This window comes from Drosophila ananassae, chromosome XR (genome assembly GCF_017639315.1).
Source record: "Drosophila ananassae strain 14024-0371.13 chromosome XR, ASM1763931v2, whole genome shotgun sequence".
NCBI lineage: Eukaryota > Metazoa > Arthropoda > Insecta > Diptera > Drosophilidae > Drosophila > Drosophila ananassae.
This window is the reverse complement of record NC_057932.1, coordinates 5277097-5300702: the sequence shown is the minus strand read 5'-3', so window position 1 is coordinate 5300702 and position 23606 is coordinate 5277097. Positions and strand designations below refer to the sequence as shown.

Sequence of the window (23606 nt, the reverse complement as noted above, 5' to 3'; positions counted from 1 at the left end):
GTCCTCGTTCGCAACGTAGAAGAGAACAGGGTTAGGTGGGGTTGGATCCGCCGGTGTTTTTGTCGTTTTCGGGGCGGCTTCTTTTGGTCTGCACCTTCTAACTAGCATTATGATCAGACTTACGATCATTATGAGCAGGATAGTCTCGATTCACGGAAGCCTCGATTATCTTCGCTTCTTTAATTTTTTCCAGAATCTTAGTGTTATTTAATTCTTTGATTAATTGAAGGGAGAGGTTAATTTTAGGGTTTACCGCTGACAGTTGGAATAGCGGAGCTTCGGGGTCTACCACAGTGACCTCTTCCGTTCTGTAGATGTTTTCGCCGATCTTTACCGTGGAGTTCCTGTGTTGGATGATGAAAGATCCTAGAAGATTAAGGTTCTTTCCGTCCAAAGACACCATTCCGTTAAAGTCGTTCAGCATCAGTGTTCCTGGTAGTAATTCCTCAAAATTAGGCACATGTTGGCTGTTGATTCCGGTGGTCTTAGGTTTAATAGAGCGCTTACGCAAGTGTCGTTGCTTAAGTCTAACAGTTTATCCTTAACAAAAATGGTTCTATCATTATGCGATTCACATGGTTTTGATATCGCGAATAGTTCCTTCTTACATTCTAGCAAGTTTTCATATTTTATGTCATATATTATATGGGCTTTTTTTACTGCTTTTTATACCCTTGCAGAGGGTATTATAATTTTGGTCAAAAGTGTGCAACGCAGTGAAGGAGACATCTCCGACCCTATAAAGTATATATATTCTTGATCAGGATCACCTCCTGAGTCGATATGAGCATGTCCGTCTGTCCGTCTGTCCGTCTGTCTGTTTCTACGCAAACTAGTCTCTCAGTTTTAAAGCTATCGAGTTGAAACTTTGCACACACCCTTCTTTCCTTTGCAGGCAGTATATAAGTCGGAACGGCCGGGATCGGTCGACTATATCCTATAGCTGCCATATAACTGATTGATCGGAAATGCCATAACTTTGGTGTTTTTTAAGTTAGAGGGTTGGGAGTTTCTACACATGTTATATTTGACCAAAATATCTTATGTACAAAATTTCATAAGGATCGGCCGACTATATCCTATAGCTGTCATAGAACGATCGAAATTGGCATAACTTTGGTGTTTTTTAAGTTAGAAAGATGGAATTTGGTACAGATTCTATTTTGGGGAAAACAATCTGATCTGCCAATTTTCATAAGGATCGGCCGACTATAAACGATCCGCTATATATCTAATAAAATAAGATGGGTGGCGCCACCTAGCGGACTGCGACTGAACTGCAAGGGTATATCAACTTCGGCTCCGCCCGAAGTTAGCTTTCCTTTCTTGTTTTACTTATTATTGGGATACTTATGATATACAGAAGAGCTTTATTATTCGATGCAAGTTTGACTTTTGAAAATCCTAGTAATTCTTCCATATTAATAAATAGGTTATTTCCTTTATTAAAACCTTGTTCTAAAATATTGGTTTCTATTGTTGAGAATATAACAGAGTTTATAATATTTGTTTTGGCCCAAGTTATTGCATGTAGTATATTAGATATTTCTTCTTTTACTATTTGAATTCTATATCTGAGGATATTTACCTCTTCATTAATTATTTCGTTTGAATTTTTAGTTATTTTTAAAATGGCATTCGTTACATTACTTATTTGATTAATTTTCTCACTTAATTTTGTATTTATTATGACCTGCTTATTATTATTTTCTAATTGTCCGTTTATTTTGTTCTTTAGTATTTCATGATCATGGTGGTCCGGTGTTCCTGCCAACCATTTCCATGCCGTTCCTAGGATTTCTATTGCTCTTTTTTGTCTATTGCTTGTTTTTAGTTTGAGAAGGTTTTGTTTTATCTGATTTAATTCGTAAGACAGGTAGGGGTATAGATGGTGTGATGGTGTGAGGCTGTTTAGTCCTTTGTTAAGTTTGTCAAATGTATTGTCGTATTCTTTTAGGTCGAATGTATGGATGATTTTGAATGTTCCCTCTTGTTTGGCCGCAAGTCCAGTCTCAAGTGAGATCACTTGTGAATTTGAATAATCAAGGACCGTGGACAGGCTGAGGCAAGTTGGTATGAATAGTCTGAAAGTTAGTTTCTGATGTTATTCGTGTGTATTATTTTACCGGATTGAGTTTTTATTGTAGTGTTATTATTTTCTTTGACTGTTTCTTTTTTATAGCGTGGTGTAAGTTTGGTACCTAGTCTTTTGTCGATTTTTACATGAATTGTATCTCCTGTCTCATATTGTTTTGGCTGTATTTTATCCTGATTATGGTATTCTAAGTCGGCTACCTGTTTTTTTTTTATTTTTTCCCTGATTTCGGTCCGCTGTTTCTCTATATCTTCTGTGGTGTTCGGAGTGGACCTCCTGAAAAACACCTCAACTGGTTTTTCCTCTATTACTGAATGGATAGACCCATTATATTCTTCGACTGATTTGAAAATTAGGTCTTCGAATGTCATACTCCCGTTGTCTTTTTTAATGCATCTCATGATTTCTGAAAGTGTTGAATGGAATCGTTCTACCTGACCATTACTGGTTGAAGCGTATGGGGCTGTTGTATGGACTGATATTTTAAGTTGATCTTCTAAGAGGAATCGAATCGCTGCAGAGTTTAAAGCGCGTTCGTTGTCCATTACTACCCACTTGGGCATGCCGAATGCTATCAGCATTTCTCTCAAAGGCGCTTTAATGTCCTCGGAGGCCCTTGATTTTAATATTTTGATTTGGGCGTATTTTGAGAACTTGTCGAGACCAGTTAGAATATTATTTTTTTCTGTAATATAAATGTCTATATGGATGATTTCTCCTGGGTACTTAGGGATGGGAGTTGGTTGGATTGCCCCCTTCGGTGGGTGTCTATCGTATTTGGATTCTCTACATGTTTGACAGGATTGGACTATTGCCTGAATTTTCTTTTGAGCTTGTGGGAAGAAGTATTTTTTAAGAATTTGTATTTTGTTTTCTTTTGCGTCTCTGTGTGCCCTTTTGTGCTCTAATGTAATGATCTGATTCTGGGTTGTTTCTGATGGTACATCTTCAACTTGATTACTAGTAAACCTAACTTTGTAAGACTTGAAGTGCGTTGGATAAATAGTTTGAATTTTTCCCATTATTTCTTCTGAAGTGTAGATACCATTGATAATTCTGGGATATAATCGGGCTCGGAGTATATTAATGATATCCTGTTCTGTGTAAGAAATCTTTTTTATTATATGGCGATGAAAAGTTGGAAATGGAATTTCGGAGTTATACGCATCAGTGTTTTCTTTTAATAAAAAAATTTGGTTTTTAAATGCGTTCATCGGGGCTTCTACTGAGAATATTAGACTATGTGAGGAACTTTCGTCGCTGTGGATTGTAGAGTCTGAATGGATTGAATTAACTTCTGGTCGGGCTCTGGATAGGGCGTCTGCTACTACGTTAGCTACACCGGGCTTGTATTTAATTTCTGGGCTGTATTCGCCGATAATGTCCCTCCAGCGTTTTAGCTTGGCATTGTGGTTATTTGCACTATTTGAAAAGGTCAGAGGTTGGTGGTCTGTATAAATTGTCACTTTCGAATATCCGTACAGATAATGTCATAAGCTTTGGAGAGCCCATACGATGGCTAACATTTCCCTTTCGTTCGTTGCGTAATTTTCCTCGGTTTTCGAGAGGATACGGGATATGAATGTTATTGGTCTATGGTTCTGTTCTAAAACGGCTCCTATGGCAAAATTTGATGCGTCTGTGGTCAATTGGAATTCCTTCGTGAAGTCTGGGTACGCTAATGTTACATCCCTAGATATAAGTGTGTTTTTAAGTTTTTCGAATGCACCCGTTGCCTCTTTGTCTAGGTTAATAGCTATTCTGCTTGACTTGTATTTGGATACGCGTCCTTCTTCTCCTCTTAAAAGGGCAGTTAAAGGTGTGGCAATCTTCGCATAATCTTTAATAAATCTCCTATAATAGCCTGTCATTCCTAGAAATGATCGAAGTTCCTTTAGTGTTTTAGGTATTGGGAAGTTTTTAATTGTCTTGATTTTTTCGATGTTGGTTTTAACTCCCTCTTCTGAAATCGTGTATCCCAGAAAATCAACTTCTTTTTTGAAAAAGTGGCATTTGTCGATTTATATCCTCATATTGGCTTTTTGTAATGTTAGAAACACTTTGTTCAATTTTTCGGCATGGTCGTTTTCTGTTTTGCTGAAAACAATGATGTCGTCGACGTACACATAACAGATTTTCCTTATGTGTTCTCGCAAAATGTCATCTAAAGCTCTTTGAAATATGGCTGGTGAATTTTTTAATCCAAATGGTAATCTGGTAAATTCGTATTTGCCTCCATTTACTGCGAATGCAGTTTTTTCCATGTCTGACTCTTTAAGTGGTATTTGATGAAATCCAGTTTTTAAGACTAGTACTGAGAAGAATCTGTTGTTTCCTAATTGTGCGATTATTTCGCCTATTTCAGGAATGGGGTACCTATCGGATATTGTTACCTCATTGAGCTTTCTATAATCAATAACTAGCCTGTATTTTTGTTTTTCGTTAGAATCGGTTTTTTTCGGGACTACCCAAACTGGTGCATTATAGGGTGACCGTGAGGGTCTAATAATGCCATCCTGCAGCATTTCTTGAATTTGTTGTTCTACTTCTTGCCTAAGCGATGCCGGATATGGGTAGTGCTTTCCGTAGAAAGGGGTATCGGAGGAAGTCCTAATTTCTCCTACAACTCTGGTAGTGTAAGTAAGTTTCGTTTCAGGATCGGCGAAAAGGTTTTTATGGGTGTCGATAAATTTTTTGATTATTTCTCTTTGAGTTTCTATCATATGTCCGTCTGTTGGTCCGATCTTGTTTACGGCTTGTGCCTCTAATTGGTGGATTTTAATTTTCCTATTATTTTTTAACAGCAGAATATCATTTTTAACATCTATTATTGCCCCTAGTTTTTTCATAGTGTCGTTACCTAGAATTCCATGGAAGATTTTCAGTGTATCTAATAGAAAGAATTTTAGTGGGGTATCTGATATGTTGGGAAGTTTAACTATTGTATGTTGTTTTATTTCGTTATTCCCTCCTACTGAATTTACTGTAAAGTTGTTACTATTGGGTTTAGGGCTTGGTACTAGTTTCGCTTGAATGTAATTTTGATTTGAGCCGGTGTCAATTAAGAATTTCAGAGTTTTGCCGTTCCCGATAGTTACCTTAAAATAGGGTAAGGAGGAACGGTTTATTCTAAAAAATATAATTCTGACATATCAATGGATTCCTGTTGTTCGGATTCCGCTTGCCATGAAGCTTCTTCATCCAGCTCGTTTATTTCATTCTCTTCCGATGACTGAAAATATTCTTGTTCCTCATCTAGTTCTGGTTGTATATTGAACTGGCGTTGCATTTTATTAGTATTTTGAACATTTGTGCTGCTCAGGGGTCGTTTCCCTACAAAATTGTTGTCCTGAGGTCTATTCATATAGTTAACGTGGCGTGAACGAATAGACTGGTCTACGTCCATGGGTGTTGGCTTTGGTTGGGGTCTGGGAGGTGGGTTGGGGTTACAGAAAGCTTGCGCTCCTGGTTGATTTGTCTGAGTTTGGTTGAGTGGGTTAGGTCGGTTTGGTGTTGTTTCAAATATCCTTGGTGGGATTGCGGGTTTTTTTACTTGGCTTGGGTAATAGTAAAGATTTGGTTGAAAATTTGGTTTGGTCATTCGGGGTAGGGCTTGTGGCGGATACCCTCTAGTGGGTACTAAGTTATCTCTTCTGGGGTAAATGTTTTTTGGTGTTTGGCCATTCCTAGTGTTCTGATTCTCTATTAGATTGCAAAGATGTAATGCCTGTCCTAAGTCGTGGGGTTCTTTAATAGCCAGAAGTAGGGAAAGATTGCCGTTCAGGCCTCTTACAAATGTATCCAGTGCTTTTTCTCTATACAGTGCTGTTAGTGCCTGTATAGTTTCCTGAGATGCTTCAAGATTCCCAATTTGGTTCAAAATCAAAGAAAGTTGTTGGTATACGGCTTGATAGAATTCGACTATCGAGTTGCTGCCTTGGTTAAGTGCATACAGCTGATATTCTAGTGTCTTTAAGTCTCTCCTATCAGCAAAGTGTGCAGTCAGACACTTTGATATTGCCTCCCAGTCTAAAGGTGTGTTATAGGACTCGAGGACAGCATCTGCTTGACCGACGATTTTGTTCCTAATCGCTAATATTATGCCATAATATTTTGGGGATCCCTTTTTACTGTCATAAATTTTTTAAAACCCTTTCTACACTTTTCTTCCAAGACGAATATTCGGTCTTGTTTCCGGTAAAGTCTCTAAGTGTCCGCACTATGTCTGGTAATTTATCTAACTCACCAATATTGTGGGCTAGTTCCCTTTTAATTATTTGGTCTGAAAAGTTTGAAAAGTCCTTGTTTGGGTTAATGATTTCCTTTACTAACCCAGCTAGGTTCTCTTGAAGTATGTCCCTAATTTTCTCTTCAATGTCTTTTTCCGTCAGTAGTTTCGAACTCGTCCTTACAGAGGACGAAGGTCCTGCAAGATTTCCCATCCTATCTACTAAGTCCTGTTCAGTCATTTTAATGAGGTTTTTGATGGATGCTCGTTAGTGGTCTTATGAGGGTTAGTTGTTTGGATGTCAGACGAAGAATATTTAATTTTTTCTAAAAATTCTAGTTTAGATCTTCGTAAGGTTTCAATTGGAGCATATGTTATTAATTTGTATGATTTGATTGGGATTTCCTTAAACTTAATTTTTATATCCTTTTTAATATTATTCTTAAATTTTTTTTTGTTTAATTTCTTGATGAGGTTTTCCTCTTATTTTTGATTTGAACTATTAATTTTTGTTCGTGTTTTACTCAAGGTTTCTTAGGGTTTTTTATGTTTTCAAATATTTCTTAACTAGCTTACATTAAAATCATTTCGGCGTGACGATAGGTTCGGCTGATTCCTTTTTGTCCCACGCAGCAACGATTCCTCCTGTGTGTGGGTCTACTACGGAGCCTCCTCTATACCTGGATCACGTTCCCTCTGAACGGGTACTGAAGGGATCACGGCGATAAAAAATGGAGCCTGGTTTTTCCGCTATAACAATTCCTTTAGGAGTGCGTTGTAGCGTTTCTTTCTAACGGCACTTTTGCACTTCCGAATCGCGGTGTTTGGCGTTTCTTAATTAGTTGAAGATATAGCCGAACGTCGGGATTTTTTTACCGATCTGAACGAGATTCGGAACTTGTATCCTTTCGCGGTTTTTCACCGGGTCCCTGCTCGGGCGCCAGTTAAAAAGATTTTATTAATATTCTTTAAAAAAAAGAAATTAATCTTTTTCACGTTTCGTTTATTTGAGTATCGGATTAGAACTGACAATTGTGATTCTTATAATTAATAATTACACCTATGCGTTGCTCCATCGCTGCCGCGATCTCGGTCGCGGTTGCTGCTGCTGCTGGCGTCCCTCGATGTCATTGGTAGCTGATGTTGTTGCTGTAGCTTAAGTCCATATCTTCATTGCTGATTGGTCAATGCAAGTGCATTGTGTTGTTGGTGGATGCACTTGCCATTAAGTTCAGTGAGCTTTGCCAAATATTTAGGTGTTTTCTTTCTTTTGGCTTTCCCACGATCGCAAGCATAATCAATGCTTACTCAGCGCACGTGTCTTTCGATCCGTGTGACCCTTATTGGTGCCACGGCATCATATTGCATCCGGTGCACGGTGCACTCAATGCGTTTATGTAAGCTCTTTTGCAGTTGTTATTGAGACTTAGCGTTTTATTAATATTATCTAGTGTTTGACATTTTGGGTGTTAACTTATATATATATGCTTGTCCTAACTATGATACTCATCTGGATGATACCCGGACTGACTCTGCCCACACCCCCTCCACCTGAAAGGAAGGCTAATAACCCGGTAGACCCCGCGTTACCTAACCTACTTCGAGTGTTGCTCCCCTGAAACGGACCGCCAGTAGGACCGGACGATAAGGAATCAGCCGAACCACCATACCACCGGTACTTGAGGAAAACCACCCCTGGACTTCAAGCACATCAACTCCTGCCTGATCACAGCAAGCGTCTGGCCAAACCGAGCAGTCCCTTGCAGAATCCAGGTAAATTTAGTCAAGACTATTTACGGTCTTTGACTACGACTCCGGGACCTACCGTTACTCCCGTGAGTTCAAGTTTGACGTAGTTGCCGCATAACGCTCTAAGGACGAACACACTACGGACGACACATTTTAGTCTCCAGATAGAATATTTTTATATATTCGCATTATACTCCTAAATACGCGTCGAGTGGTACCTCAACCGCCCGATGCCTCTTTCAGAAGATATTCAAGAAATTCAGAATATTGTACAGCTTTTTCAAATGAAGGCAGTTTGTCTGGTTGTCTGTTTGCACTATTTCTTTCTTGGCAATCCTGAAAAAATGGGAGATGTTTGTTACTATCTTATGAGCAACTTTTGTTCTAAAACTTTTTTAAATACTTTAAGCTTACGTTAAAATATTAAAATAACTTTGTTACGTGCTTTACAGCGTTGAAAAGGTTTTTTTAATATCTATTTTACTTTCTTTAAGACCAAATGTCTTTATAGTAAAACAAAAAATACACTGAAAATAAACTTATTTTTTAAGAAAAAAATTATTTTTCAAAATTTGCTCATTTGATCTGATTTGATATTGCACGTGGAGATAGCCCTTGAGATGACGCAACTTTTGATACATCGCTTATATCTGGTAAAATTCGTTAACTCAAGATATAGTCCTATAAGTGCAGTTACCAATATTTTGCAGCCACCTGTGAAGCTGGGTGTTACGTACACATACATATGTACATACATGGATGTGTATATTTGATGGGGAATATTTCCTATCCGATTTGCTGAATTTTATTAGGATTGGCCGACTATAACCTATGGCTCTCATATAAGTGAACAATCGAAATTGGCTTAACTTTGTTGTTTTTTTAGCTAGAATAACACTGTGCGACAAAAAAAAAAAAAACGAAATACACTTGTGAAACGAGATAGTGTAGGTTGTTAATCTGGTCGAAGAGAACTCAAAAATATTTTTTTTATATTTTTGGAACCCTCCAATTTTTATTTATTTAAAAAAAACCGTTTTTCGGGACTTTTTTGCGCTCAAAAATTCCTGAACGCGTTTTTTTCAACCGATTTCAAAATTTTCGGTGCCTTTCAATAGTTAAATGTTGAACCTTTTAAAAAAAAAATGTATCTTCGATTTTGTTGAACAAAAAGGACAAAATTTTTACACCTGAAACTGAAGTATTCGACTTTTATTCGTGTTTTTCGGATTTTGATGCCAGTTTTTCGGTACAACTTACAAAAATTCGGTCATTTTTGATACATATCAATGTTGTCTCATTCATTCTGAATAAAACGACACAAATTACATAAAAAAATAATGAAAATTGGCGAAGTTATAACGCTTTTCCCAAAAAAAGTCAACTCAACCTAGCGAGCGCTTCGGAGGAACAATGTGTATAAAAATAAGAGTATATTGCTTTCTTCTGACAAAAATTCTGTCATTTATGCCACATATTAATATTGTCTCATTAATACTGAATAAAACGAGACAAATTTCATTAAAAAATAATAAAAATTGTTAAAGTTATAAAGCTTTTCCCAAAAAAAGTCAATAAAACCATGCGAGCATTATAAGAAGAAGAGCATATTCCTTTCTTATACACACTGTTACTTCGGAGCGCACGCAAGGTTGAATTGACTTTTTTTGGGAAAAGCGTTATAACTTCACCAATTTTCATTATTTTTTTATGTAATTTGTCTCGTTTTATTCAGAATGAATGAGACAACACTGATATGTATCAAAAACGGCCGAATTTTTGTAAGTTGTACCGAAAAACTGGCATCAAAATCCGAAAAACACGAATAAAAGTCGAATACTTCAGTTTCAGGTGTAAAAATTTTGTCCTTTTTGTTCAACAAAATCGAAGATACATTTTTTTTTCAAAAGGTTCAACATTTAACTATTGAAAGGCACCGAAAATTTTGAAATCGGTTGAAAAAAACGCGTTCAGGAATTTTTGAGCGCAAAAAAGTCCCGAAAAACGGGTTTTTTTAAATAAATAAAAATTGGAGGGTTCCAAAAATATAAAAAAAATATTTTTGAGTTCTCTTCGACCAGATTAACAACCTACACTATCTCGTTTCACAAGTGTTTTTTCACTGTCGCACCGTGTAATGGGACTTTCTACGGATTCCATTTTGGACAATCTAATCCGATCTTTTATAAGGATCGGACGACTATATCCTATATCCGACTATATACCTGCCACATGACTGAACGAATGGAAATGTTTCAATATTTTTATTAGAAAATTTATTTGATGGTGAAGTTCTCATAAGGATCGGACAACTATATATCCCATATATATAATAATAATATTATACAAGCTGCTGCTTAACTGCAAGGGTATATAAACTTCGGCTCCACTCCAAGTTAGCTTTCCTTTCTTGTTTTGTTTTTTAATAATTTATTATATCGTGAAACTCTCATAAGGATCGGCCTCTCATCTGTTTATTTGTTTAAACAATTTGGTTTCTAACAACTTCGAAAAAAATTTTGGATTTTTAATAGAATTTTTGGCAAACTTTTAATTAAATTTTTAAACTAACCAAATTCCAAAACCTTTGTAAATTTATAATACGTATAACTTCAGAACCACTGAAGCTATCGAAATTCTTTACATCTTTGGACAGGTTTTTAATTATTCCACTTTCTTTAATGTCAAAATCTATGGACTAAATAAAATGAGTTTTGGTGATTATCTTTACACTTAATGCTTAAACTTATTGCTAACTGTGTGAATCTCCTGTCCAGAGGTTACTTTAATATTCTATATATAATTTGTTCTTTTTTGAATCTTTATATTGAAGACCTATATATAAAATAAAACAACTGATATAATATAAAAAAAACCTATTGAATGGGTAAAATATCGGTGACGAACCTGTATCCGAAACCTAAAATATCTGATATCAATTTTTGTGACGAAAATATAGGCTATATACATAGGTGTACAAAATTGTATATACAAAATATTCTTGTTTGGCACGTGCAAGAAAAAGAAAAAAAATCAGGCACGTGCCGGATAAGAATAAGAATCCACGCACGTTTCCATTGTCCACTACGTCGAACTTTAACTCGCGGGCGTGACGGTCTGACTAAATTTACCTGGGTTATTCAAGGGTCTTCTCGCGTTGAGCAGTGGTCAGGTAGAGGTTGATGTGAGAATTTTGATGTTCTAGTTGGATGTCCTCAAGTATAGATGGTGGACGTGGTTGGCAAAGGTCTCGACTGATTACATATCGGCAGGTCCTACTGGCGGTCCGTTTCACGTGAGCAACACTCTCAGTAGGTTAGTTTTAAGTACCATGAGATGATGCTGAGTAACAAACCGATTCACTCTGTATTCGCAACTGTCTTTATTATGAACCAGGTAATCTTTTGGGGAGCCTTTAGAGCCATTCTATTCTTAGCCTATCTGCTTAGTCCCCTTTGGATATAACTGTTACCCATGACGGGTGGTGTGTCTCCCTTTGGCACACTTTAGAGTTGGCTTAGAGTTGGTTAGAGTTCAACTCCTTGAATTCCCTTGCTTACTGGCACTAGCACTGTGTGCTCTTTAGTCGTGAATTGACAAACATGGGCTTGTGGTTTTATGTACTTCTGAGGCTCGTCATGTTCATCCGCCATCGGCGGGATGATTGTACTACAACTTCGCACCGATGCGTAAAACTCACCGATTCCTTTTAATGGCTCGATATCTTCCTTTAGATTCCCTTAAAGATGATTTTTTCTGCCTTGGACTCTGGAGCTGATTCCAATCGCACTGGCCCGATCACAATCCATCCCAGCGCGGTATTTATGATTATTGTCTGTCCTTCTCCCAAATGTGCCTGTTGTGGCCTCACAAGTTGGTAGAAATATTCGGCTCCCAACAATAGGTCAATTTTCTGTGGCTGCGTAAATTCAGGATCGGCAAAGCGCAACTGAGGTGAGATATTTCTTGGCGCTTGAATAGGGTGGGATGGTTGATTGGGCATTATTTCTGGTAGAACAACTACGTTGATCTGTTTTTGGAAACCAGTGGTTAATGATAATAGGGTCACTCCAGCCCTTGAGCCCGTGATGAGCTTGGCGCGGTAAACGTATCTTTCCGCATTGTTACTTGACTGGTTGCCTGACGCTCAAGGTATTCTAACATCTGCTTCAGAGATTGTCGAGTGGATGGATCAGAGCTGGCTAGTTCTAGAGTTAATAGCGTGTATGTTTCCAATCTTTCCTTAATGATGTGTATCAATATTGAATCCCAGTTGACTGTTGACACGTTGAGGGTGTTGAGAGTGGGGGACCGTTCGGAGCACGATATCATGCAAGCTGCGCAGCTGGACCGCTGATCCATTAGTTCTGCATATTGCGCAAATTTTCTCCAGATGCTGGAATTCCCGTGACGATTTCCTTCCACTGCTTCTTGAATGTTTATTTGTTTTATATACTCATTTTATTTAATTTTTTTTTATTTTAAGTTATCATACCAGTACATTATTTAACACTTTTTAGGGCTATAAGAGCTTGATGCTATGTTGTGCGGTGCCAATCGCAGGCCGGCGGTGAACAACCAAGCCTCAATTTTCTCGATCGCACAGTTGGTTATGGTTACCACCTCCCCGACTGTTTTCGCCTCGACCACCACTGCAACATCGTCAGCGAATCCAATTATGGATGTTCCCTCGGCCATTGGCCAATGGAGTGGCCCCAGCACGGAGCCTTGGGGCCCGCCAGCGGTAACCTCGGCTTGACTATCATAGTTCTATTGCTCAGGTAGCTGTTCACCATCCTTAGGAGGTACCGGGGTATATTCAGCTTCATCAGCGCCTCTAACGTTCGCGACCAGTTCGCCGTGTTAAAGGCGTTTTTTATGTCAAGGGTGGTTACCAGGCAGTACTACTTAGTACCCCCTTCTCACCGGGTGCATTGAATGGCGCGTTGTGCCTTTGGCTCAAGGCTTTCACCCGTTTTTCGGGGCCGCTGTAACGGGCCTGACCCTGATGGTATTCCATCCGAAAATATGGCTTAATATTTTCACTATAATATTTTTTTTTACTCATACTCAGAACTTAGTGCTAGCTCATGAAGCTTGGAATAATTTTTTTTAAATTGGGTCCAATTTAAGGTCGTTCCAGATACTTTACATGGATCTGCTAGGTCCTTACCCGAAATCCAAGAAGGGAAACATGGATCATTCTGGATCATAATACGAAGTTTCATTTCTTGCAGCCTTTGCAGAAGTTCACCTCTGAAAGGATTTTCGATTTCATAGAGTCACAATTTTTTTATACATTTGGTGTTCCGGAGTCAATCCTAACGGATAACGGATCCCAATTCAAGTCAGGACATTTTAAAGCATTTTTAACGCGATTTGGAGTCAGACATATATGTACCCCGATCTACTTACCACAAGCGAACGCAAATGAACGTGTAAATCGATCTGTACTAGCAGAAATTAGGGCATATATAGATACCGATCATACAAACTGGGATTCAAGCATTGATCAGATCAGTGCGTCTTTAAGAACAAGTCTACATCTGAATACGGGTTTTTCGCCGTATTTCTTTTGTTTTGGTCAGAGCATGATTGTAGACGGACGAGACTATGAGTTACTTAGGAAGTTAAAGGCTTTAACGGACGATGTAGCTTTAAAAGCACCGGTTTTATTAATGTTAGCTAGAAAAGCGTCTAGGGATAGGATCAGTTAGTGTCATGAAGCAAATGCCAAAGTTTAAAACTTGCGTAGTCTTGCGGTCAAACTGAAAGAAGGAGACACCGTTTATGCCCGTAGTTTTGCGCAAAACAATGCGGCAAAGAAGTTCAGCAGTAAGCTTGCACCAGTATTTGTCAAAGCAAGGATCAAGAAGAAGATAAGTCCGATTTATTATGAATTACTTAGCGACACAGATAAACCACTTGGCGTGTACCATTTGAAGGACATAAAAACATAACAGATAGTAATGCAAGAAACAGCAAGCTGATACGAACGGACCATGAACCAACTTTGGCTTTGTTAACTGTGGGTGTGGGGTCCAAGGGTGGGAAAACCCTTGAAATTATTTTGTAACATCATTCGCCAAGGGTAGTCGGAAATGCCTTTTCCGAAGTGTTGGGTACTGAGCGCAGCGACGGAAACTGTAATGTAACCGTCCTGTTCTGACTCACGAAAATACGTTTTGACACTCTTTTTCTCGTATAATCATGCGAGAGCACAGAGAGACGGATACAAGCGGATGTCAGGAACTGTTCCGTTATTGGAAGTTTTAAAGATTTTCACTGTTGTATAGTAATGAATGTAAGCTTATTGTCGTTGTCGTTAATTTTAATTTACGATAGGAAGAACACAGACGCAATTAAATAAGTGACCTGCTAAAATTAAACAGAAACAGCAACCACTTTCCAATGAAGCTGTGCAATTACCACTGGCCGGTTAGCCTCGCGCAGGTCGCGTATCGCGTTCGCACTTGTCCATCAGTCACTAGCAATTGTCGCTTGTTACTAGCAAATACAAAGGCAACCAGCAGGAAGGAAGGAAGCGATGTAAATTTAAATAAAATGGAGTGGAAAACGATCGAGCGAGATAGGCCGAGACACGTGCAAGCCTAACCTCGAAATGATGACGCAACAGAGTTACTAAACAGAGTTAGCTTAAGTATCAGTTAGCCAGAGCAGCAAATCTTGAGACTGGCTTATCCTTTTGCTTGTGTAAAATGAACACGTAAACAACGCCATCTCGCAGTCCCTACCCAGATTCATTGAAAGACTTCCAGAAAAATAATAACGAATATGGATGAGAGAAGTCTAATGCATTTGATCAATTTGGAATTTAGAATCCAGAATTTAGTAGAGACATTTAATTGGATTAATTTCTATTTTTGTTTTGTCACACAACCACAACATTCCTTCACTTTCAACGCTGAAAGTGGCATTCTTAGAGGAATCCGCATCATCCTGTAAGAATGCGGTGAAGATTGTTACAATGACAGATAGTCTAAAGAAGTGTGAAATGAATTTTTATTAGTATTTTCGAGTTATCCTTTTAATTTGATTATGAGTTCTCCAATTTTAATGTGTCGCAAAGGCGTAAAAAGTGTATTTTGAATTTATTACTAAAGATTATGAATATTATAATGGAATAGACGAGTACTATTTGGGTCTGTGAGATGGAAATGGAGTTTTCAGGTAACTCCGAAATCGTTTGGGTCTGTTGAGAATATTATACTAGGGGTACCCAATAGATCTATTGGGTCTACTATATCTTAGCCACCCTGATCAAACGATGGTTTTCCTGACCCTCAATACAAATCATTTTCTGTCCGTTTCCAACAGGTCTTAGTTCAAATATTTGTTCAAATACGACTCATTAACGAACATTCAAGTGAACTTAAAAAAATTTTAGAGTAGAGTGGTGTTATTTAGGAGATTAGGAAGCCGTTCCGACGAGCTAAGAACCGAGCAATTTGTCGATCCCATGGTGAAAACCGACATACGACTATTTGCTTGTACAAACTGTACACTACACGTTGTATTCTTTTTCATTCGTGGTTTCCACTTTCGATCTCCATTTTCCAGCCTTTATATCCTTGGACACACATTGGAGCCGTGTACCCTTGGAGGCTCTATTCCACGGTCGTGATTTAGAAGTGTTATCCTTCTACTATGTTACAATGTGGAAGTATCCTTATTTTAATGAGAACGGGCATGTTGTACTGTTGATCATTTATTGAAGAATAATTCTTAATTCTTTACAGTTGCTCGAATAGTTAAAAAGAGTGCAGCTGCGGTGCCAGAGGAGAAGGTCAACGCTGATATATGAATGTATATATAAGCTGGCGAAGAGTCGCAGCAGCAGAGAAAAGGTCTTATATTCACACGTTAACAGAGCCGTTAGGAAAGTAAAAAACGCGACTCAGATCTGCCCAGTTCCAGTGCACTCAACGGCGTTCATATTACAGGGCACTTGAATAACTGGTTGGGCCGTTACGTTCCACGGTGATTCCTTTTTCGCCCTCTTCCGTGCGCGACGCCGTGCTGGTTCCCCCGCCCCCGCTGCTGCCCCCGCATGCCGTCTGCCCTTGATACCTTTCTCTTCTTCCGTATTTCTAAACACAGCAGCGCTGGCCCATCCGACGCTGCAGTGCTGACTTGCTTGTTGCATTTTTATATTCCGTTCCCATGTCGTTAATGAACGTCTTCATTGGACCGTACTTTAGAATAAAATCTTCAAATATAGCTTTTGCTACTGTATTTGCACTCCTATTTGGTATTGGTATGGCTACCAGGTATTTAGTTAAATCGCATATGAGTGTTACTCGTTTCCATTGTATGATTTTTGTAGTGGACCAAGTGTATCCACAATTACTCTATCGAAAGCTCTTTGCGGAGTTTCAGTTTTAGTTAATGGGGTCTTAGTGTGTTTAGTTGTTTTAGACTTTTGGCATTTAGGAAATTTCTTTATGTACTCTTTTATGTCCTTGGCCAAGGTTTTTGTAATGCCTGTGTGACCACCTTGTATTGAATCATCATGGAATGTAGAAATATAGCTTCTTTTTCATTATTATTTTTTATTATGGTCACTGGGTTCACTAGCGCTACTCTTAATAATTTCAATGTATAATTGCCCATATTTTAAAAATTATCAATTGAAACATGTTCAAAGATATTTTCCCACGGTGCCACTTTGAGTTGGCTGATTTTGTGCATACCGGCTTGCTGTTCAAGCCTTTGAAAGAATTGACCTAAGTCAATGGTTTCATTAGTATACAAATCGCTAACATTGCATCTTGCTGTAATTTTCCTTCCGTGCTTAAATGAACAAGTATTGTAATTTACATGCAAGGTCACTATTTGACGTACTTCATCATTATGGCACGACTGTTCACTTTCACCTCTCACCAACCTTTCTCCATACATATGTGTGCATATACATATGTGTGCATATTACATAAGTGTGTGTTTTAAAGCTTTAGTTTGTAGAGGGTATTATAATTATGGTCAAAAGTGGAAATTGCTGTGAAAGAGACATCTCCGACCCAATAAAATATCTAAGTTAACTTCGCAAAACTTGCAAAACCAAAATGTGAGCAACAATAAAGTTGTGACTGCACCCATCGGTCAGCAGCCCGACATCCGCTATACTTATTCCTAGGAATATAAAGCGGGATTAAACCACCAGCTCCAGCTGCGCTTCCGAATGCGGGAGACCTTAGGGTAGAATTGATTTAAGTAAATTAGTCTCAAAATATTAGTTTCCAAATAAAGTAATAAACAATACAAACTTATGGTGGTGGTGGCCACATCTACGCTATCACCCGGCACTGTCGAGACCCCCCTTGCTCAGCACTATTCGCCCCCTACTACTACTACGCCTCGAACTCGACCCCAGACTCTTAAACCAAAATCCATAGCATAAGCAATACTCGATACTCAAGTGTTGTGGGTTCAACTCCACCCGGATATGTCGCAAGAGTGAAACTATGTCACAAGAGTGCAACTATGTACGCTGACTAGAATGTTGCGAGAAAGCTGACACACACCCGGAGTGTTGCGCTGACTCTTGACACCGGATAGCTGACACCACACCCGCTGACACCACACACGCCGACACCGCGCACGCTGACACCACACATAGAGTTGGAGTGTGAGATCGGCCGATATCGAATTGACGACCGGAGGGTCACAACTCTGGGAAGTCAGTCTATTTTGGACCACCGAACCATCAAGCCGAAAACTTCTCCAAATATTCCTAAAAATACTTCCCAATTGTTATATTAAAAACTACTTTTTCATTTATTAATTAAGAACTTTGCCAAATCAATTGTTAATTTAAGTGACTTAAATAATAAATTGTATTCCCTTCGATATCAAACCATGAACCGCCTACTCATCATCGGGTGATCAATGGATGGACACCAACCCTGGCGCCCGAGCAGATAAGTAGAGTGAATGTGAATTATGGGTGCTAACAAAAATTTTTTCCCAAAACAAAAAAAGAAAAAATGGATAGGAAAAAGTGTAAAAGTGTAGAGATCTTTCTCAAAATAAAAAACAACAACAAAGGAAAGCTAACTTCGGGCGGAGCCGAAGTTTATATACCCTTGCAGTTGAGTCGCAGTCCGCTAGGTGGCGCCACGCATCTTATACTATTAGATATATAGCGGATCGTATATAGTTCAACGATACCTATAAAATTTGGCATATCGAATTATTTTGCCCAAAGAGGAACCTCCATTGAAACTCCCATCCTTCTAACTTGAAAAACAACGAAGTTATAGCATTTTCGATCAATCAGTTACATGGAAGCTATAAGATATAGTCGGCCGACCCTTATGCAATTCAGATTGTTTCTCCCAAAATCAGATTGTTACTCCTAAAATAGAACCTGTACCAAATCCCATCTTTCTAACTTAAAAAACACCAAAGTTATGCCAATTCCGATCGTTCTATGACAGCTATAGGATATAGTCAGCCGATCCTCATGAAATTTTGCACATAAGATATTTTGGTGGAAAGTCCCAACCCTCTAACTTTAAAAACACCGAAATTATGGCATTTCCGATCAATCAGTTATATGGCAGCCGATTTCGGCCGTTCCGACTTATATGCTGCCTGCAGAAGAAAAGGAGGATGTGTGCAAAGTTTCAACTCGATAGCTCTACAACTGAGAGACTAGTTTGCGTAGAAACGGACAGACGGACAGACGGACATGCTCATATCGTCTCAGGAGGTGATCCTGATCAAGAATATATATAATTATAGGGTCGGAGATGTCTCCTTGACTGCATTGCACACTGATCCCCAACCGTTAAGACGAATGAGTAGTGGACTGTAGAGATATATGTTCTTGTCAGTTTCACTGTCTAATTGGTACTAAGAAAATTTACATTTGTGGAACTTAACGATAGGTGTGTGTGTGTGCATACATATTGTGGATTCTAAAGCTAGTAGGTATAGAAAATATAAAGATGACAATATGGGATAACTTATAAACTATGTATCGATAGTCCATTCCTAAACATCCCGGGCCACCCTGAAACACGGTTTCTGAACTGAGTAGTTTTACAATTTTAGTTATTGGCCGGGTTTTGAGCCGGATGATCCTGACTGCTCGAACCATATTGTCCTTTCCTTGTTAAGTGTCGATCACCTTCGCTAGTTGCCATGATGCTGGTGGTGTGTTGGACTCCTTGACGAGCGCAACGCTGCCGATCGAAATGTTAGGGGTTGTCGTGGTCCACTTAGGACGCTGCTGATGCTTCGCCACTGCTGACAACTGCAAAGGTTGGATTTGTCCACCCACTCTTAGCAGGTTGTCCTTGTCGATGATTGGTAAGATCTTGACCAATTGAGATTGGTTCCCTAGAGCCTTGTTTGCGCGTAGTAACTGGATCTCCTGTTGAAAACCAGCTTGAGCTTGTTGCAGCCATCGAATCCTTGCTGCCTTGATCTCATCGAATGTTAGAGAGTTTTATGTTTGTTTCGAAGATGGGTGCTTCATGCGATGAATGAAGCGCAAAACGTAAGCAAGTGTGTGTATAAGCTTCAGCCAAGATGAGTTGCGATTGAGAAGCTTATCCCATGGGTTGTCCGTCGTGACATTCGTCTGCGCAGCTAGGTAGTTACTTTTGACTTCACCATGTATGCGTTTGTCTGAAAGAGAAGTACTGTTGTGAGTATTGTTCAATTTCACCAAGAATTGATCCTTGTCCCTCAGCCATGAAGGACCCTTCCACCATAATTGGAAGTCAGCTCGGATACTCCCAAGCCACGGGATGCGCAATCCGCTGGGTTCGATTTTGAGTCTACATGCCGCCATGCATGCTTCGGGATGGTTTCGAGGATTTCTGAAGTGCGGTTCCCAACAAACGTCTTGAGTTGGGCTGGTAAATACGATAACCATGACAGGACTATCGTCGAATCACTCCATGCGTAGATCGTTACGTCGTTGTTCATTAGTCCAGCTTTTATGGATTGCAGAAGTTGACTCAATAGAAGTGCGCCACATAGTTCCAGGCGCGGCAAAGACTGCTGCTTCAAAGGTGCCACTCTTGTTTTTGCACCAGGTATGGCGACCGAAATGGTTCCATCGTCGTTAACCACTCGGCTAGAATATTTCGATAGGTTTACATTGTACGACAATGTGTCCTCTCCAGGGTGCCACTGCAGCCCAAGCACTTTGACTGGTGATTGTGAGGAATCCGTGTTATCCTTTGGTTTGATGCGTTTGGTATTCGATACCCATTTCCCGAGCTCTAGGTTAGCACAGGACATCAGTCGGACGAGTTCGTCCCTGTTGCGTAGCAGCTCATCCTCACTATTTGCTCCAGTGAGAACGTCGTCGACATAGAAATCTTCCAACACGATTTTTGCTGCGTTTGGAAACTCGTGCTTATGGTCAGCAGCTAGTTGCTCTAGCACTCTGACTGCTAGAAATGGTGCGCATGATGTTCCATACGTCACCGTGCATAGTTGGAAGTGCTTGATAGGATCTGACGGATCCTCTCTCCATACTATTCTCTGATAGTCTCTATGTTTTTCGCTCACCCAGATTTGACGGAACATCTTGACTATGTCCGCTGAAAAGACGTATTTGTACATACGGAATCGCAAGCACACAGCAAATAGGTCTCGCTGAATACTCGGTCCGATCGAGAGCGTGTCTTTTAAAGCCATGCCTTTGGCGTCTTGATATGATGCGTCGAAAACCACTCGAAGTTTCCGACCCAATACGGGATGATGTGGCAGGTAGAAATTCCTACCCTTGGGAATTTCGCTCGGTGGGATTTCTCGTATATATCCTAGCTCCTGGTATTCCCTCATGAACTTTACGTAGTCGTTACGTAATTGTTGATTCTGTGCTAAACGTCGTTCAACTGATTTGAACCTCTGCTGCGCTCCTTGAAGTGTATCTTGTTTGTCTCGAGTGTGTGTTGCAAGAAAGTGTTTCTCCACCTCCTCGTCTTCAGGTTGAACTTCTGCTTTGCGTTGTATGCTTTCCAGTTCCCAGAACCTTCTGAGATAAGCATCGATGTCTATTGTTGTTGTAAGTGCCGTAGCGCTGCATGCGCGTGATGAAAGCAGTGATGTAATTACCCATCCGAAAATTGATGATATAGCAATGAGCTTTCCTTTGTCGTCGTAGATCTTTCTCCCAGTTATAACACTCCAAACGTGTTCGCTGCCCAAAAGAATGTCAATTGGGGCATTCGTGCTAAATTGTGAATCTGCCAGTTGCAGATCGTTGAAACCTCGAAGTGCAGACGCGTCGATGGCCTGCCTTTCCAATGATGACGTAATTTTTCCAAGCACATGAGCCTGGACTACCAGCTGATCTTGCGAAATACGGGATTGGATGCTTATAGTGCTGCATCCCCTTGTAGTGTCTGCTTTGGTTGATGAAATTCCCGTAATCAGTATGCGTGATGGCGTACGAGCCAAACCAAGTGTTTGTATACAGCGTTCAGATATGTACGACAGTTCTGAACCCGTGTCCAATAGGAGTCGGCATGCTACCAAATCTCCCTTTGCGTTGCGAACGTTGACCATGGCCGTCGGCAAGGTGCTCCTGTTCCATCCAGTTGATTGTTGTGAATTTGCACTGCCTTGTGCACATACAATTGCTGCAGAGCCTTCTGCTTGTGCGATGTGACTCGTAGTCACCGTTGAGATGTTTGCGCTAGGATCCTCCTGATCCTCACCAGTTTGTGCGATTGTTCCAATAGCCTGTTGCGTGCGTTGCAGGTGCAACAGTGAGTGATGCTGACCTTTACATTGTCTGCACTTGAACGTGGATTTGCATTTTCTGACCCCATGACCAGGATTCAGACAATTGTAACATAGAGCGTTTTCCTTGGCAAACGAAAACCTCTGTCCTGCTGACATATCCAAGAATTGTTGGCATCCATACAGACGATGCTCTGTAGAATGACATTTGCTGCACTTGTTTCCTTCAAGTACAACCAACGAATGTGTGACCTTCCTTGTCTTGTCACCGATTGAGGCTGTAGTCTTGCCTCCGATTGTTTCACGCTTGCTGAGCTCTAGTTCCTCGCAACGTGCATCCAAAAATTTGAAGAATTCTTCCAGTGTGGGTGAGTCTGTTTCCACACTGCGCTCGATCCACCTGCGTCGAGTATCTGCATCCAGCTTCTCCAGCGTCAAGTAGATGATCCCACAGTCTCTTCCTGTTTCCTCTATGGCATCCAGACCACGCACTATTTCATTTGCGCCGTCTGACACCTTTCGTAATGTTGCTGTATCCGACCTTGTTGTTGTTGGCAGCTTCATAAACTGCTCCAATAGTGAATTCACGATGTGCCGTGGACGATTATATCTTTCATTAAGTCGCTCCCACGCAGTGTTGTAAGCTGAATCCGTAATAGCCAAATGTCGTACCAGATTCGCAGCCTCGTCGATCAGAAGAGATTTCAAATGATGAAATTTGTGCGTATTTGTCAAATTTGCCTTGTTGTGAATTGTGCTCTCATATATGTCTTTGAAAGCTGGCCACTCTGAATAATTGCCAGCGAACCGTTTAATTTGAATTTTAGGCAATTCGCTTTGAGCTGATGCCCCTACCATTTGAGCACTACCTGAATTCGCCGCGATGACGTCTCCTCCTTCAGGTCTCGACATGTTTGCAGTGGCTCGATTTGCCGCCAACTGCTCGAAGAGTTGTTGTTGTTGTTGTAGCAAACTTATTATTGCGTCGTTGTTTTGCAGCACGCCGCTGCCGTTTTCACTGTTCCCAATTGATGGACTAGGTCTTGTACCTACCATCGCCGAAAGTAATGCATGCGCCCTTAGATATTTTTCCTCGTAGAATATGTTGTCATTCTCCGGATCCACATAGCCATCTACTTCGTCTAGCATAGCTATTTCATCACCAAATCTTGTGAAGTCTTTCCAAATTGTGTTGAGATGCTCCAGCCGCGAAGACACCTCTGCCCGTGTGGCGTTCGAATGTTGCGCGTCCTCAGACCAAGCCAAGCTCCGTGTGATATTGGCCTTGAGTCTGGCGCGCCCTTTTGTCAATGCTTTTAATTGCTCCATGCCGAGAAACAATTACAAATGAGAACCAATGCACAGAAAACTACAAAACAAATCCGGATGCGAAGGACCAAACAATGATCCCCAACCGGCAAGACGAATGAGAAGTGGACTGTAGAGTTATATGTTCTTGTCAGTTTCGCTGTCTAATTGGTACTAAGAAAATTTACATTTGTGGAACTTAACGATAGGTGTGTGTGTGTGCATACATATTGTGGATTCTAAAGCTAGTAGGTATAGAAAATATAAAGATGACAATATGGGATAACTTATAAACTATGTATCGATAGTCCATTCCTAAACACACACTTTTGACCAAAATTATAACGTCCTCTGCAAGGGTATCATAATATAAAAAAAAGAAGTTTGTGTTGTTTTATAAAAAGAAAAAAACGCAATTACGCACTGTGGCGGCTTGTCACTGGCATATCCGCGAGCGTTAAAACATTGCCGTATATAAAGAAATAAGGAGAACCA

General features: G+C 39.9%; 1 protein-coding gene across 1 annotated transcript; it reads right to left on the bottom strand.

Annotated features, from left to right (window-relative positions):
* Positions 1–19147: 19147 nt before the first annotated feature.
* Positions 19148–23132, bottom strand: LOC123257655. Its single transcript, XM_044717476.1, has 4 exons — positions 22857–23132; positions 20022–22487; positions 19381–19527; positions 19148–19282 (listed from the first exon to the last, which is right to left on the bottom strand). The coding sequence occupies exons 1-4, from the start codon at positions 23130–23132 to the stop codon at positions 19148–19150; spliced, it is 3024 nt and encodes a 1007-aa protein (XP_044573411.1).
* Positions 23133–23606: the final 474 nt, after the last annotated feature.